Raw genomic sequence first — 17,171 nt, 5'->3', positions numbered from 1 at the left:
GGTCCTCACAAAGACAGGAGTGTGTGTTATCAGCAGTGTATGATGATGAGGCAGAAAGATTTGGGGAAAAAGTGAAAACATGTTCTTATTTACACTCCAGGATTTCCTGCCATTCTTACTGCACATTACTGAACAGGGTATGCCAGGCACAGATCCAGGGGCCCACAGGGTCAGGGGTCACACCCAGGCTCCTGTGTGTGATCATCTGCTGCCCTCAGCTTCTCCTCAGAAATCAAACATCTGCATTCCTGCGTGTTCACATTCACACATTCATACACACAGAAACTTTATAGCGAGCATGTCGACCGCGGCACTGCCGTCGGTGTGAGGTCAACGCAGGAGTAACGATTATGGCAACCTGAGACCAACTGAACTGTGTATGTGTGTGTGTGTGTGCGTGCGCCGGTGTGTTTGTGTGTGAGTGTGTTTCTGTATGTGTTTGTGTATGTGGGAGTGTATCTGTGTGTCTCTGTGTATGTGTGTGTGTGTGTGTGTGTCTGTTTTTAAGGTCTGAAACACAGACACACAGAGTGTTGATTTTGTGTGTGTGTGTGTGTCTCTGTTTTTAAGGTCTGAAACACAGACACACAGAGTGTTGATTTTGTGTGTGTGTGTGTGTGTGTGTGTGTGTGTGTGTGTGTGTGTGTGTGTGTGTGTGTGTGTGTGTGTGTGTGTGTGTGTGTGCATGTATGGGTCAGTGTGTACCTCGGACTCGGCAGTTTCCTTTGAGTTTGGTTTTTCAGGAAACACATGAGGGATGATAAAGGAGGAGGAGGCGGCTCAGAGGCGCAGGAGCTGAAAAGAGTTGGCGGGGATAAGTTGGAGGGCAGAAGAGATGGAGGTCCTGCAGAGCGTCCGGCTGCTGTGTGTCTCTCTGATGATGATGATGATGATGAGTGAGCTGAAGATGTCAGCTGCTGCACAGGTAAGCTCGTCCGCCTGTTTTTATTCATGGAGTTCGTTCAGCTTCAAACTCAAAAACTGAACTCGGCGGTTCAGATGTAAAAATCTACATGAGCTTCAGGATGTAAAAGTTTGGACACTGGTTGTCGTGCGTCAGCGTCTCTGTGAAACTTTGAGTAGATGAATCTGAGAGCCCTTCCTCACATCAGCTCAGAAAGAGCTCCATTTATTTTAGTTGTGCTGTCCTGTTTGAAGCTTCATCTGTGATAACTTCTGGTTTTCTGATATCTTACATAGCGATGTGTTCTCTGACTGAAATATTATGAGCTGCAGACTGAAGCACTGCTCACATCATTTGCTCTGACGTTCACTTTCTGGGGAGGGGGAGTCACCTGAGAGTGTGGACGCAGTGGGAATAGCCCCAACCCTCATTCAAGAAGCTTTACATTCACATAAACAATGTGAGAAATAACTAGTGTGGGGTACTCAAGCAGAATGTTGCCATGGTTACAGGCAGTACTGTGTAGTATTATGTGCTCTGTATAAACAGATCTTCAGTCTGATATGTGCTGGTGCAGCCAACAGCTGGAGTATGAGGTACCTGCAGCAGCCTGCTCAGGTCTGCAGAGCTGCAAACAAAGAAACACAGCAGAGACTGCAGGAAGAAGCCGCACATGCCAAAGACTAAAGCTCCGCCCACACAGGAATAGCTGTGCAGCAATGCGATGACTGTTGAACTTCAGTGAAGTTGGCGACTTATAGAGATGACACAGAGCGGATCGATTAGTGGAAGCCGCGTGTTTAGATAAGCTGATACTGGAAACTGAGCGGGAATCACATCAGAGGTTATCTCAACAGCCAGAGCCCGCTGACAAGCAACTGTCACCGAGCAAAGGCAAAAAGGAACCAGTTTATCTGTCAGCAGCTGATTCCCATCTGAACCTGCAGGCTGTAACAGGAAGTCATCATCGGCCCAGGAACTCCGTGTCCTGTTTGCCTCCTTTGACCGTTTCCTGGGTGGAGCTGATGGAGCAGATAACCACAGCTGCTATTACAGTTATTACACTTACTTCCTGTTCCAGTCGAGCCACCAGCAGCAGTCTTTGGTTTTCAGGTCCAGAGGAGGAGGTTTAATAGTTTTACAAAGTGATGAGTTGAACTTTTCCACACTGCTACCTTCTAGTTTACCTGCACGCTGACAGTGTGTGGAGCACTGAGCTCCTGATTGGTTGGAAATCGTCCTGCTAAGAGCTGCAGCCACACACTGCCAGCACAGTTTCACTCACACAGCGTAGACATTGATGAAAGACACTTTTCTTTTCTTTTTTTTTCAGAACTTTTGCTCCAACTCGACAGTGCTCCGCACTCGCACGATGTGCCACTCCTGCACCATCAGCCAGCTGATCCTATGCCCATCAGGATTCAAACCCACGCCCAGATCCAACGCCCAGGACTGCAAGTGAGCACCACATAGCACAGGTCCACTCAAAGTCCTCATTGTGGTTCAACTGATGGTTGAAACAATAAACTGTGATTAGCTTCTTTGCACAAATTCAAATACCTCCACAATTTCACATCAAACATCACAACTCACACAAGAAACTTTAAAAGATCTCCACATCACCTCTTTAATAATTTTCTATTGAATTTACAGTTAACAGTTCTGCTGTCGAGTCAGGGTTCAAAACAGTCCTTCTGCGTATCACACTGAGCCACAGAGCAGCCTCTCCGTCTGAATCAGGCTATATAAGGACCCCTCCCCTCCCTCACCCACCTCCACCTCTAAGAGGAGAGAGCCTTGCTGTCCTGGATCCCAACATCAGCAGCCACTTTACCTCCAGTCTGTCTGTCTGTTCTGCAGGTACTACATCAACACTCCCAGCATGAAGCTGCCCCTCAGTGGCTGCTCCTTCGAGTGCTACAAGGAGGTGGAAATAAAGAGCTGCTGTCCAGGTTACTGGGGCCCCGACTGCATCGGTCAGTACCGACACACCAGCTCGTCCTCAAAGAGCCAAAAAGCTTTTATTTAATCATTATGTTATATTCAAAAGAGGCTGTATGAATGTGTGAGAAGCATGTTGTATAAAGTGATTTGAGTGCTCATAGTAGAAAGGTGCTGTACAAGAATCAGTCCGTTTACCACATATAATGTTAAAAGGCTGCAAAATAACAGGCCTAACATTTGTAGTGGGGAGTCTATTGTATTAAAGAATGGAAAAATGATCCTGTTACCACAGGTGTGTAAAGTCCAGCACCGCAACGCAGTCTGCCTTTACAAATGTGTGAGAGAGAGCAGGTGTGGATGTTGCTGTGAGGCAGGCTGTGAACTTTCTTCAGCTTTCAGGCGCCTCAGCGGCTCAGACAAGAAGTAAAGGAGCATGCGAAGTTACAGAGCGGTGCCATCGAGTGCGTAAAAGTTGTGAGTGTAAAAGTCCTGCTGACTCAGGAGCTGCTGAGCTTCAAACCTCCTCCAGCGTTAACATCAGCACAGAGACTTCACAGCCGAGCAGCTTCTGTAAGGGTGATGTGAGGGTGGACGGGCGCTTTGGTCCATGTGCTACATTTAATTCAATACGTTTAAATTTAAAGAAGTTTAAAATGTAAATTTGTGACTGTGATAATTTTTGTATTCACTCATTGGTCATAGCATGCTAGCAGCAGCACACTCGGTCTGTCCAGAAATTCACTACAAGACTTCTCGGTGGTCTAAAGAAACTGAGCTCTGGCTTCCAGGTGACTTGTGTCACATTTTCAGTTCTGTAGGAACCAGATCGTCCTGCAGGAACCAGAAACTTCCTCCCCATTTCCTCTGGTCAGACGCTGTCAGCAGGACTGGAATCTGCTTACTCAGTGGACACCCCCCCCCCCCATGCGTCTCATGCCTGCTTTATCTGTTCAAAGCAGAAAAGTAATGCTCAGTTTTTTCTGCTCCTGAGAGCTGACACACCTGAACCTGGGGTCTTCTAGGACTTTGCTTGTCCTCCATCCACCCCCAGCTCCACCTTCACTGAAGACTCTGCCACTAGAAACGCAAAAAAGAAAAAAAAATCACTGAAACTCTTACAAAGTTTTCACAGAAAACCCCAAAGCAATCCTCCAACAAGTGGAGGAAGTCGTTGTTACGTAAAAGTACCTTTAAAAGTAAAAGTCCTGATACTCATGTGAAAGTATGAGTAATATCATAAAAAATACTTAATTATAACAAGTAAAATGTCTCCTGAGTATGAGAACCAGTATATATTTGATGGTCATCGCTGTGCAGTCATGTGAAAACAGATTTTTTTTTTAAACTATGTTCACTTTCAAATGTTTGGTATCAAACAGAAGTTATTTTCATTATGAACTGTTGATCATTTCTCTGGTCCAGCTCCGACCTTCCGGTCCTAAGTGACGCTGCCATAAACTGACTTAGCATCAAAGTAATGATAAAATAATACAGGCACATGTTCAAATACTTAAAAATATAAGAAGGATTTCTTCATAACTTTCAAAGAGGAAAAAAAACACCCAGGAATGAACGATCCTGGTATCCGTGCTTCCTGCGATGCTATCCTGTGATGCTGTGGTGGTTATTTGTTCTGTGAGCGGAAGAGGGGAAGGGAAACAGATGATGGTGATGTGATGACATGAAGGAGGATGGCAGGAAGTGTGTGTGTGTGTGTGTGGGGGGGGGGGGTCTGTTTCCTCATAGAAAACACAACAGCAGCGCTCCACAATCATGAAGCGTCAGCTTCCTGTTCACACCATGTGCCCGTTCTCTTTCAGAGTGTCCTGACCAGGCCGCCAGACCCTGCAGCGGCAGAGGCATCTGCTCCGCTGGACTGGGAGGGAATGGGACCTGCAGCTGCCAGGTGACCTCACACACCTGTTCTCACCTTACACACCTGCTCTAACTGTACATCTCACTCTCACACACCTGCTCTCATAGAATAGATGTTTATTTTCGCTGTTACAAGAACAATGAAAGACAGTGTCACCTCACACACCTGCTCTCACATCACGTCACACACCTGGTGACAAAAATCAGCTGATTTGCAGGTAAATTGGAGTGAGAAAGCAAAGCTGATTGGAACACAGACAAACCAAAAAATAAAACAAACTACAATAACGTGAAAGCAGACTGACACAATCACTGTAATCTGCAGTCTTCACGTGAGTTTGTGTCCATATAAATGTATATTTAGGACGTAATCATATATCTGGGTTTATTGTCATAAAGAAGGCATAATATTAGAACCTTGAACAACACTCACTGTCCACAGAACCAACAGTAAATGACCTCAGAGCTTCTAGATTCTAGAGCCCTTTAGAACCTTAGATCTCAGACTGTTACAGGAACCCAAGAACCCTGTGAATAATCAAACCCCATAAATGTGTGTGTTGCATCGGTGGTTGGCTGAAAGGTTTAAATAATTAATGACCGTAAAAGCAGAACCCCTCCACCTTTGAAAAATACATCGGTATACAGGTTCCTGTAACAGGACCCAGCAGCAAACTGTTTGCATTATAAATCTGTCTCTCTACAGGCCAGAACCACGGCTCTCTTAAAGTTTACCCATGATGTCCCATCCTGTTTATCATTGTTTTTAATTGTGTGTGTGTGTGTGTCCAGGAGGGCTTTGCAGGAACTGCCTGTGAGGACTGTGCACCTGGACGGTACAGCCCCACCTGTAGCTCAGGTAACGTCATCTCCAGCTGTGACAGATGCACTGAGTTCTCAGGAACCTCTGACCCACCGTAATTCTGTTTACACTGTTTGCAGTCTGCTCCTGTGTCCACGGCCTCTGTGCTTCTGGAATAGTGGGCGACGGCCGATGCACCTGTTTCTCTGGATACACGGGTCCCAACTGTGACCAAGGTCAGTCCTCCTGCTGGTACCTTTACATTCACAGGTAACTCCACCTGCAGCAGGTGTCCCGCTGTGTTGTCTGGTCCTTCTCCTGATTTGGTAACATGTCAGCTTATCTTTTCCTGTTTCCTGTTACCTATACAGTTTCTGCATTTGCCTGCACCCTGTCACCTGTGCTAACACCTGTATTGTGTTTCAGAGTTACCAGAGTGTGCAGCTCTCAGCTGTCAGCAGAACTCTCGCTGTATTGAAGAAGCTCTGACGGGGCAGTTAGTGTGCCAGTGTCTACCCGGCTACCAGAGAGCAGGAGCCAAGTGTTTATGTGAGCTTATATGTACCCCCTTGGTGCTCTCTCTCTCTCTCTCACACCTCTAGTTCTCTCTCCCGTCTGTGGTCAGTGTAAATGTCACAGTCTTTGAGTCTCTGTGTGCTCCAGCTTTGTCTTTCTCACTTTGTCACTTTGTCTTTCTCAGCCATAAATCCGTGTCTGCAGCGGGTGTGTCACGCTCAGGCCTCCTGTGTCCACACTGGACCAAACCAGCACCTGTGTACCTGCAATGAGGGCTACAGCGGGGACGGGCGGGTCTGCATGGCCATTGACCCGTGTCAGACCGATCGTGGCGGCTGCGCCGCTGAGTCTGCCCGCTGTGTGTACGATGGACCGGGCAGGGTAAAACATTTTGGCTGACCTTTCACATCATGTGTGTAACGAGCTGTGGCCCACAGGGGGCAGCGGCTTGCTGTCAGATGACCTTGTCAGTGACCTCTGAATCTGCTGTGCTCTGTGCTCTGTTCAGTCCCACTGTGAGTGCCTCTCTGGGTTTGACACTCTGTCGGGTGGTGGCTGCAGCCTAAAGAACTCCTGCACACCTGATTCCTGCCACCGGAACGCCAACTGCAGCACCGTGGGACCTGGACAAGTTGAGTCAGTCACTTTACTTTACTGAATGTCTGCATGGACCAATACCTGAATCTGCAGGCAGCAAGTAGCAGAGCTGCAGAACTGAGCCGTCACTTGCTGCTCTGTCCCTCAGGTGCGCCTGTCTCCAGGGCTACATTGGTAATGGTAAAGTCTGCATTGGGAACATCATGGAGCGTCTGAATGACCTGAACACAGAACCAGGAGGCCAGTGGACGGGTCAGCTGAGCAATGCCATCACTCTGTTTGGTATGTGGATTCAGTTTGAGGTGATTTGGTCCATAAAAAGCAGAAAACTTTCACTTCCTCAGCTTTAGCTCTCTGTGCAGGGACACATGTAAGCTTTTCCCTCTGGCCTACGGTGTTCTGGTGTGACCTGCCCAGTGACAGATATATTAAATAAAACTCAGTAAATAAACTAGCATTCATAAAAATTAAACTGATACAGAAAAATTATTTCAAGTTTCTCCTTTAAGCACTTTTATTTACCACATCCAGGACTTTTTTTTATAAGTGAGTTTTAAAATGTTTAATCTGGGTTCTGCACGGTCGCCCCTAAAGTAGCCTTCCTGTTCGATCCTGCTCTGTTTATTCTCCAGAACACATGACATAACCGACGTATCCCATGGTAAAACATAGGAGCGATGCTCAATTACTGCTCCGCTTTATTGGCAATGACAAGTCGTCAGCTGATGCACAACTTGTTTTTTGGAGGTATTCAGATGCGATCTGTGTAGTGAGACATTTTACAGATGGTCAATGAAGTCGTCTCACATGAAAAGAACTAATGTTGATGATTGTGTTTGTGTGTGTTTTGCAGGATCTTTGTCGTGGCCGCTGCAGAATTTGGGTCCGTTCACCGTTTTCATCCCGATAAATAAAGGCTTCAAGGGAACGCCGGTACGAATCCCTTCAAATAAACTGATCCACTTTTATCAGCAGCTAGTTTTAGCTTCCTTTTAACTTTAGAGCCACTTTTATGTTTCTTTCACACCCTGGCTTTGTTTTGGGAGCTCATCGTTCTTTGAGCTCCAGAGGAAAAAACACAATTCAATCAAAACGGGTTCAGTCAGGATTCAAACATCTGCCTTTACTCCTCTTACTAGGTGAGGACTCTGATAGCGGACAGGTCCAAAGCTACATACCTGTGTAAGATGCATCTGGTCGCTGGGATGATGCAGTTTGACACACTGAAGAAAACTGATGTCTTCTACACACTGACGGGAAAATCAGCAGAGACGGACACATCAGAGGGGGTGAGAGGCTTCATCACCAGCAGATTGATACAACATGAAGTGTAAACATGTCAGGGCACGAAGCAAAAAAATTAGGAAATATAAAAAAGATTTGAAACAATTTGAGGAAAGTGAGTGATGACTTGTTTTTTCACATAAGAAACAAACCAACCCAAAGCAAAATGCTAACCCAGAACCCGAACTAGAACCTGACCGAGACCCAAACTCAGACCCTTTCCCTAAGCAATTAAACAAATAACTTGACTGAATCCTGTTTTTAAACCCTTGGAAACACAATAAAGATGACAATAAATAGAGCATTCACAGACTTGGCTTGCATCTGTTTATTGTAAGAATGAATTAAGATTTATAATCAAATAAGTGATGCACACAGTGGACACCAAGTCCAGTCTTAAGTACTTCAGAGACTTTTGATAACATGTGAAACTGTTACGGTCTTCACACTTCCAAATGTTAAAGTGGTAAGCCTCCAATGGCTTTGATAGAATTTTGTATTGTCAGATCTTCCTCTGGTTTCATTCCAGGACGCTCAAACCAAAATCCGTATCCATGGCGGCAGGAAGAAAGGTGTAATCATCCAGTCTAATGTTGTTGCATCTAATGGGATCATCCATATCATCAATAGGCTGATGGAAAGCGTGCCTCCCATCGTAGAAAGCAACACTGAGGTGGCAAGACTGAAAGATTTTAGTTTGGGTGTAAATGTGCTCAGCAAAGATAAACCTGTTCATTATGTCTCCATTCATCTCATTACATGAACACTTTGTTGTTCCACAGGAGAACCTGATGAAGATCGTTTCTGACTACGGCAAGTTTCAGACTTTCACCAGTTTATTACAGGTATAGACTTCTTTTCTTCAATAGCAGGAACATCAGGCCATGAATACATGCAGACGCCAACTTTTTTATTCTCAGTTTAGAAGTTAATCACATCCTGTAACTTCCTGTATTGAGTCAATAACAAGTTGAACACTGGAAGACATTTTATTGCATGTCCCAATGTCCCAGTCACATTCCTGCCCACCAGAGGATGGGATCATTACATTATTACACTGGATCAGGGCTTTGTGTCAACACTGACACAGAAGATGTTTGGAGTGTGATATTTCTATGATCAGTTTTAGGTTCTGAACACAGATTAAATAGGAAATATTGCACTGATTTGTGGTCCTGCAGGATTAGACGTCTCTGATGTTCATGCTGCAGGAAGAAATGTGTAAATATTAGCAGAGTCAGGACCGAGAGTCGCCTGAATCCCACCTCAAACACGGTGCATGAGCATTTATCTTAGTAACACATTCGGGTGCATGAGGACCTGGTTCTTAAGTTTCTAAATTGATCAAACTGGACAATTTGTGCTCACTGCAGAAAACTCCTCTGGCATCTTTGCTGGACCAGCCGGGACCAATCACTGTGCTTGCACCCACCACTGCAGCATTTGATGCAATGATAGAAGAACACCTGAAGTATCTCATGAGCCCTGACGTAAGGATGGACACAAAAACTGACAAATTTGTAGTCTGTCATGAATAATTCACCAGACGATTGGTTCTGAATCCTCAGGGTCACAGCAAACTGCTGGAGTTTCTCAGGAACCACATTATTCCGGCCACTGCGGTGAGAGCGACAGTCCGCTGACTCGTTAATAATTCACGTTTGTTCCCTCTGACAGTTTTTTTTTATCTCCCTGTTATGCAGCTGGAGATCTACAATGCTGTGTCAACCCCAAGATACGTGACAATGGCCAATCAGGTTCTGACAATCACCGTGATGGAAAATGTAAGTGTGGATTTCCACCATCTGTAACCCCCAACATCACCCCAAATCTCTGTCACAGTCACTGTTGAATACTTAAATAATATCATGAATCTTATAAAATAACAGAGGGTGGAAAGTGTTTGGTTCTAAGTATGCTATAATACTGACATTATTGTTCCAATATCCTTTCTGTGTGTGTGTTAGTGCTGTTCATGCAGATTTAGTCTCTTTAATAAGCTTGCAGATCTTTTTAAATATTGCTGAAATTTATTTCACTTTCAACTTGAACATTTGAAATCTTGACATTAATAGAGTTTATTAATATTATTAATAGAGTTTAAAATACAATCCAGATAACAAAAATCCCTAAAAGTGCAGCGTTTTTATTTCTGTAATCATTTTCTGGAGAAATGAGTGTAATCAGTAAATATTCACCATGGATCCTGTAAGGAATACAGCCGTGTGACTTAAAGCTGACTGAACATCAGCTCCTGGTTTCTGTGTCAAACCTTCATCATCTAAAGAAAAGTTGAATTCACTCCTATTATCCGCATTTTAGTAAGACTGTTTTCCACACTTTCAACATGAGCTCAGGATTTCTGTCCGGTCGTCGTTTCACTGTTTCAGGGCCAGATCTTGGTTAATGGTGCAGCCGTGTTGGAGGCAGCTGTGGAGGCAAAAAATGGACGTCTTTATGTGATGGATGGAGTTTTGACTCCGCCCTCCATCGAACCTGTGTTGCCCAGTAGATGTGACATCACAGAGACTAAAATCATCATGGTGAGTTTAACGTCTAATGACATGATCGATTGACCCTAAATGTATGTGCAGCGTATGAGGCTCAGTGTGAAAACAAAAGGCACTGAGCTCATGGAGCTCACATAGTTGGATCATCACACCATGCTACACTGTTGGACTCTGCCTCCATTGGATGAGTAAATGTATTTGATCAGTGAGGTGACTTTATCCCAGGAACAGAAACACGAGGACACTGCGAGATTCTGCCCCTTCACCTTTGAGCCCGCCCTAAAACACTGAAGCCCTTTGAGTGTGTTTGAGATATTTGATCAACTCATGTGTTTTTCAGGGTGAATGTGTCGCGTGTTCAAAGCTAATAATGACCCAATGCTCTTCTGGAGTTTTTACAGTAAGACTGAACTCACTGTGAAGCATCTGGATATTTATTCACTTCCCTTTCTTACTTTGAGCTGATTTAAAATATGATTATGCTGTCTTTATCCAGGGCTCTTCCACATTTGGATGTTCTTATATTTTCACCAAGGGCAACCCATCTGTTAAAGTCCCAGTGAAAGGCTGCTCTGCACACTGCAACTCAACGGTCACGGTACACACTTTAGTAAAACCAGGCAGTTTACTTCATGTTGGAACAGAAAGACACTGAAGCCTAGAAGATGTAACTTTGTAGAGGCCGTCAGAATAACCTCGTGTATATCCGTTCAGATTCCAGCGTGCTGTAAAGGTTTCTACGGTCCAGACTGCAGACCATGTCCAGGTGGATACCAGACGCCCTGCTCTGGACACGGGCAGGTCAGACATTCCCATAATTCCTTAATTACTTTATTTGGAAGAAGCTTTAGTGCTTTCTGTTCTTTGAACAGACTTTTTCCTGTTTGCAGTCCAGCGGTGACGGAAGGAAACTGAAATGTTTCAGTGTTTGCAGGGAAAGTGAGGTGTTTGGTTTATGGAGGAGGAACCTAAAGTGTGTTTTGTGCTTTTCAGTGTTCGGAGGGGGTTTCAAGAAATGGAACATGCAGCTGTGAACCGAACTTCAGCGGCTCACGCTGTCAGTACTGCTCCTCCTCCAACAAATATGGACCAAACTGTGACAGAAGTAAGTCTGACTCATACTTTGTGACGTCACACAGGCAGACATGATGTAAAGATGATGTACTTGTCTATCCTCAGCCTGCCCCTGTATCCACGGGCAGTGTGATAACCGTCCGGATTCAGACGGTCGGTGTAAAGTGGACTCGTGTCAGCAGGGTTACACCGGTCCTTTGTGTGATCGACAGACGGCCGCCTGCGGCGCTCAGGCTCAGTTTTGCCACGCACATGCTGACTGTGACTTCAGCCAGGGAACAGTCAAGTGAGTTTACCTGGATGGAGTCTGAGCTTTAACCCTGAGTCAGACGTCTGTAGTGAACAGTTATCTCGTACCACACATTATTCTGTACTGTGTCTTATTTTAGGTGTATTTGTAAAACTGGTTTCCAAGGTGATGGGATCACCTGTGTGGCATCTGACCCGTGTGCTCCACCCCACCGAGGTGGCTGCAGCCTGAACGTAAGTCTCCAGTTTTTATAGTGTAACTGTAAAAAACGCAGTCTGTTTCCTCACTGCTGCCCGTGCTGCATTCTGCCCCTTGCAGGCTAAATGTATAAAGACAGGCCCTGGGACTCACGTCTGTCAGTGTCTGACTGGATGGAGGGAGGATGGGGATGAGTGTCAACCAATCAACAACTGCAACAGTCCTGACAGAGGCGGCTGCCACCCCAACGCCACCTGTGTCTATGTGGGACCCGGACAGGTAAGGACACTGATATCAGCTGAGACGTGAATGGTGGAGATGTCACTGACGGATGGTTTATCTCATTAATGTGCTCTTACCCTGGGAATGCACCACTTCAGTCCGTCCTTAGGGTGGCAGTAAGGAGTGCAGTATTATTAAAACATGAGAGGGCCAGAAAATGTGAATCCTGAAATGTGGTTGATTATTCAAACTTACACTGGCCTATTTAAACTGGGGCCGTGCGGACCTCGGGGGGAATATTTCTTTTATCTCAGTTTTTTAACACGTTGTCGGTCAGTTTGTTCTTAATGATGTCACATCATTGTTTTTGGGAACCCCCCAGTCAAAAGCACCCAATTTTGCAGTTTCAATAAATGGAACTATTTATTCAGTTAATGTTTGCCACGTGGCAGTTTGTTAGTCTCAGGATCTTGCTGCTTCCTTTTGTAGATGATGTGGTTCTGTCAGCTTTATTTGCCTTCTGTAAAGATCTGGCACCTCTAATTCTGAGCCCATGGTTCATGGTTCCTCAGAAAAAAGTGGGGTGCCCACTTCAGACTGGAATTTTGTCCTGCTAGACCTCAGTGGAGTGTTCAATACTGTTGATCATAATATTCTATTAGAGCGACTAGAGCATGCTGTAGGTGTTACAGGTACGGTGCTGCAGTGGTTCGTATCATACCTCTCTGATAGACTCCAGTTTGTTCATGTAAATGGAGAGTCCTCTTCACACACTAAGATTAATTATGAAGTTCCACAGGGCTCTGTGCTAAGATCAATTCTGTTTACATTATACATGCCGCCTTTAGGCAGTATCATCAGAAGTGATTTGTGATCTGGTCCACCAGCACCAAAGAGTGAAGCTGTCTCCGCAGCAGTAATGTCCTGTTGTTATCTGCTCCTGTTCAGAGTGACTGCACCTGTAAGGCCGGTTACCAGGGCAGCGGGCAGGACTGTGAACCTGTGAACCAGTGTGTGACTGCAGACGGAGGCTGTCACTACTTTGTGAGTAGCAAAAACCAAGCAAATCCACTGAAAGCATCTTTTCTGCTAAAATCATTATGGGTCATACCAACAGCAACATAAAACAGGTCTTTTGCTTTGATGTCATTTGCCTGCAGCGCTGTGATCAGGGTGTCAAAGCCAGATTTGACTCCTTTAACTATATCTTCAATTTGACCATACCTGGTCAAACTGGTCTGTAGATTCACTCCTAGTAACTAAACCAGCCAATCATCGTTCCTCAGAGCCAATCAGAGGCTCTGCAGAGCTTCACTGAATTCCTTTAATTTTTTCAAAGTAAAAGACGTCTTGTGCATGATGTCTGTCTTGTACTGATAAAAATGACCGAAGCTAGGCCCTCGGTGACCGTGTCCCTGTTTAACTGTTTGTGTGTGCAGGCCAGCTGTCTCCTGCTGTCCTCTCAGTGGACGTGTGTCTGCGATGAAGGATATGTTGGAAATGGACACGTGTGTTACGGTACAGTTGAACAGGTGAGTGATGGCCAGGTTCAGTCGGCAGGATCGTGTCTTTGCTTCCAGCTGATTTTGTTTCCTGGTGATTTCAGGAGCTCAGCATCCTGCCTGAGGCCTCAGACTTCTTCACATGGATGACTGTGAGTATGTCACGTTTTACAGATGCATTATGTGCAGATTGTCATCACTTTGATTATTATACAATAAATGAAACGTGCAGTATATCACAAACTAACTCACACGTTTAGCACATGCTTCACATGCAGACTAGGCACCGTAATTATGCCACTGTAAACACAGTGTATCATATTCACTGATATTCATTCATACCACATGAAAACCCAATTAGAGCACATAAATATGGGTACAGAAAAATTATACATTTATGAATACTCTTAGCAATGTTAAGCTCACACTGTGGGGGTTATCGGTTCGTGCCACCATGCTTCATTTTTTAATAACCATGCAGTTTACAAGACTGACTTCCCCTGTGGTCTTTCATGTACCAGCAGCTATTTTTAATACCAACCTGAGCAAAGATTGTGTTTGTGTTCATACGCTCTGTTAGGATTCGGATCTGTCTCCGTCTCTGTTGGATCAGAACCTCACCCTCCTGGTTCCATCCTCAGCAGCCATCAGCAAAATGTCCTCAGAAGACAAAAACTTCTGGACGTTGAGGGGAAACCTGCCGAGTCTCATCAGGTTACAGCTCCGCAGGATTTAAAGTGACATCATTTTATTTTGGGGCTTTTATATGAATATATGTAACAGCTGTGCTGCGATCTGTCCCCTTCTGACAGAAATCACATGATCGCTGGTGACTACCCCTTATCTAGCCTCTGGAACATGTCGTCTGTGACGTCCCTTCTGGGAACAACACTTCGTGTTTCTACAAACGATGAGGTAACGCTTTCTGTGTGAGGATTTCTGCACACAGAGAGAATTTTGATCTTTCATTGAGCCCGTGCAGCTCAGGTGTTTCACATAAACTCCACACGGCCATCGCTGCTCATCCTCGGGCTGATCTAACTGCCTTTTGGCTGGCTCTCATCTTTCTGATGTTCTGTCAAATGCTTATAAAGTTACAGGTTGTTAAAATAACCTTATCTGGTATCAGGCACATAAATGTATAATCTGTGAGCCAAAATATTGCTCTTAAAAAAAAAAAAAGCAAAAAAAAAAAAAGCACTGCTGCCCTTCAGTATGCCTCCTGAAGCTGGCCAATCAGAATGAAATAGGCTATCTTAAAGGAACATAAGCTATAGCTTGTTGTTTCAAGCAAAGGATGAACTGAGGAGCTGAGCAGACGGCCAGTACAAAAAAAAAAAAAAAAAAAAAAAAAAAAAAGTTTGGACTGAATCATGTGAGCATACTTGAGTGGAGTCCCAGAATAAAAATGTGGACTTTCGTCCACTTTCAGTATATGGCTGTAAACTTGGTGCTTTTCTCTAATTTTACTTAAAAAATAAAATGGTTGTTTGTGCAGATCACTTCTGTTGGTGGAGCTCTCATCGGCACGTCAAACGTTGCTGCTACAAACGGACTGATCCATTTAACCGATAAGGTAAAAAGAAATACTACAAAAACAACACCCAGCAAGTTTTTTTGTACCCATTACCGATTTCAGCCTTTTTTTTTTTTTTTTTTTTTTAAAGGTTTTGGTTCCCGACAGAACACTGAGTGAAGGTCTGCTGGCCACGCTCGCTCTCAGGCCGGAGTTCTCACTCTTCAGATCGTATCTCATCGTACGACCTCTCAAACACGCTCACACCATGCTTAAATGTTCAATGTTTCCTTACATGTTGTGCTTTCTCTGGCTTTTTGTTTAGGATTATAACCTGACCAATGATATCGAACAGGCTGACGAATTCACCATCTTTGCTCCGACAGACGCCGCCGTCACTGAGTACCTGAAGAAAATGGCAGCCACTGCCCTGGTATACAATTTAGGCTTCAGTTTGTCTGCATTTTCATTTGAAGCTGAATCAAAAAGTTTGTATTTGACCCGATTAGTCTTTTTACTCACTGCTGACATTGTTGAAATTTTTACATATTTTAAAATGGATTAAGTGGGCAACACTCAGTTCTGTTATTTCATTCGACATTTAAAGCAGATGGTAAATATAGAACTAAACTCTGTAATTAAAGACTTTGACCTCGTCCTCGGGTTTATTTATTTACTTCCTTCAAATTAGTTGTGCTTTTATTTTGTCACTGAACAGGATGTGAAGACCACTCGTTACCACGTGGTGGCATCGCAGCGTCTGTTAAAAACAGACCTTCAGCTCGGAGGTTACAAAGAGACGATGCTTGGGTTTTCCTTCCAGCTCGGCATTTTCCCACGAGACGGGAAGGTCTCATCATGAAATATTGATTCTGTTGCATCTGATCGCATGACAGTCTAAACAACACGATACAAACCACCTGACCTGTGTTTTCCTCATGCAGCTGTTTGTGAATGATGCTCAGATGAACTCCTCTGACATCCTGAGCGGTAAAGGAGTGATCCACGGTCTGTCAGCTGTTCTTCAGATCAACAGAAATCGCTGCGATGATCTCACGTACACAAAAGTCATGGTAAGGTCCTCAGCCACCAGTTAAGTCCTGCAGATACTTCAGCGCCTCCAATCCAGTTCAATGAATGGAGAAACAATCGCATGATAAATATCAACGTTTTCTTTCTGCCCCAAAGGGGAACTGTGTCGACTGCTTATTCCACCAAAACAAGATCTGCCCCAATGACACCATCCCAGATGTAAGTTTTCGGACTTTTTCTGATCATCGTTAATCTTTCAAAGCTTAGACCTTTTTAACCACCAGGCTCTCTAAACAAACTTTTATACCAAACTAGAATCGGATAAATGCAGCTACTACAGAAAATCTGTTTGCAGATGATTCGATTTTAAGTTATGAAAGATGGAAAATTCTCCCCAAAGTCAAAAGAATTACGTTCAGTTTGTCCGACTTTACAAGACGTAGGAGAAGATCTAGAGAGGACTTCATGGTATTCCACTAAAGTAATTTCATGACCTCCCAGTGATCACTGACCACTTTACTGTTTGTGCTCTTGTGCCAGTTACAGATTGAATTTCTTTCAGTTTACTGTGACAGTACTAAAGTAACATATTAAAAAAAAAAAAAAAAAAAAAAAAAGTATTTTAAGTATAATTGTGCTGAAAAGTAAATTGCTCTTTAACAGCTGTGGGAAAACTGGTATCATTTAGTTGTATTTCATATCGAATTTGACATCTTCAAAAATAAACCAGCGTTTTATTCAATGGAGCGTAAAAATGTTTTTCTTTTTGTGGTGTCGCGATAGAGGAATAACCGGGGACGGTAACTAAGATATTGACAACGCCACCTGGGGGAGGGCGTTACACCCCAGGAAAGATTTCTCTAGCCAATGTACGTGTTGCACTGGCTACCAAAGCCCACAGACTCGTTATTAACAGCAGAGGTGAGACAAAGGAAGTTTACAAAT

General features: G+C 44.2%; 1 protein-coding gene across 3 annotated transcripts in view; it reads left to right on the top strand.

Annotated features, from left to right (window-relative positions):
• The first annotated feature begins 768 nt into the window (after nucleotides 1-768).
• The window catches only part of stab2 (stabilin 2), a 35,471-nt gene continuing 19,068 nt past the window's right edge, over nucleotides 769-17,171 (top strand). The window contains exons 1-36 of one of the 3 annotated variants that reach the window (XM_085385836.1): nucleotides 769-925; nucleotides 2,238-2,362; nucleotides 2,765-2,880; nucleotides 4,669-4,754; nucleotides 5,516-5,582; nucleotides 5,666-5,761; nucleotides 5,952-6,074; nucleotides 6,226-6,422; nucleotides 6,550-6,677; nucleotides 6,787-6,920; nucleotides 7,492-7,571; nucleotides 7,778-7,927; nucleotides 8,452-8,595; nucleotides 8,705-8,767; nucleotides 9,296-9,412; nucleotides 9,491-9,544; nucleotides 9,626-9,706; nucleotides 10,313-10,465; nucleotides 10,773-10,832; nucleotides 10,929-11,030; nucleotides 11,147-11,233; nucleotides 11,426-11,537; nucleotides 11,612-11,792; nucleotides 11,896-11,989; nucleotides 12,075-12,233; nucleotides 13,125-13,220; nucleotides 13,616-13,708; nucleotides 13,783-13,830; nucleotides 14,259-14,392; nucleotides 14,491-14,593; nucleotides 15,177-15,254; nucleotides 15,346-15,435; nucleotides 15,520-15,627; nucleotides 15,913-16,044; nucleotides 16,139-16,267; nucleotides 16,383-16,445. In XM_085385836.1, coding sequence (XP_085241962.1) covers nucleotides 836-925; nucleotides 2,238-2,362; nucleotides 2,765-2,880; nucleotides 4,669-4,754; nucleotides 5,516-5,582; nucleotides 5,666-5,761; nucleotides 5,952-6,074; nucleotides 6,226-6,422; nucleotides 6,550-6,677; nucleotides 6,787-6,920; nucleotides 7,492-7,571; nucleotides 7,778-7,927; nucleotides 8,452-8,595; nucleotides 8,705-8,767; nucleotides 9,296-9,412; nucleotides 9,491-9,544; nucleotides 9,626-9,706; nucleotides 10,313-10,465; nucleotides 10,773-10,832; nucleotides 10,929-11,030; nucleotides 11,147-11,233; nucleotides 11,426-11,537; nucleotides 11,612-11,792; nucleotides 11,896-11,989; nucleotides 12,075-12,233; nucleotides 13,125-13,220; nucleotides 13,616-13,708; nucleotides 13,783-13,830; nucleotides 14,259-14,392; nucleotides 14,491-14,593; nucleotides 15,177-15,254; nucleotides 15,346-15,435; nucleotides 15,520-15,627; nucleotides 15,913-16,044; nucleotides 16,139-16,267; nucleotides 16,383-16,445 — 3,873 coding nt within the window. In that variant the 5' untranslated portion in view covers nucleotides 769-835. Of the gene's footprint in view, nucleotides 926-2,237; nucleotides 2,383-2,764; nucleotides 2,881-4,668; nucleotides 4,755-5,515; nucleotides 5,583-5,665; nucleotides 5,762-5,951; nucleotides 6,075-6,225; nucleotides 6,423-6,549; nucleotides 6,678-6,786; nucleotides 6,921-7,491; nucleotides 7,572-7,777; nucleotides 7,928-8,451; nucleotides 8,596-8,704; nucleotides 8,768-9,295; nucleotides 9,413-9,490; nucleotides 9,545-9,625; nucleotides 9,707-10,312; nucleotides 10,466-10,772; nucleotides 10,833-10,928; nucleotides 11,031-11,146; nucleotides 11,234-11,425; nucleotides 11,538-11,611; nucleotides 11,793-11,895; nucleotides 11,990-12,074; nucleotides 12,234-13,124; nucleotides 13,221-13,615; nucleotides 13,709-13,782; nucleotides 13,831-14,258; nucleotides 14,393-14,490; nucleotides 14,594-15,176; nucleotides 15,255-15,345; nucleotides 15,436-15,519; nucleotides 15,628-15,912; nucleotides 16,045-16,138; nucleotides 16,268-16,382; nucleotides 16,446-17,171 lie in introns of those variants that run through there. The other 2 variants (XM_085385837.1, XM_085385838.1) reach the window with 2 other exon arrangements.

The sequence above is a fragment of the Rhamphochromis longiceps genome, linkage group LG17 (genome assembly GCF_057381845.1).
Source record: "Rhamphochromis longiceps isolate RC_006_pf linkage group LG17, R_longiceps_female_GT1.1, whole genome shotgun sequence".
Classification (NCBI taxonomy): domain Eukaryota; kingdom Metazoa; phylum Chordata; class Actinopteri; order Cichliformes; family Cichlidae; genus Rhamphochromis; species Rhamphochromis longiceps.
The sequence above is the reverse complement of the archived record's forward strand: the minus strand, read 5'-3'. Positions and strand labels throughout refer to the sequence as shown.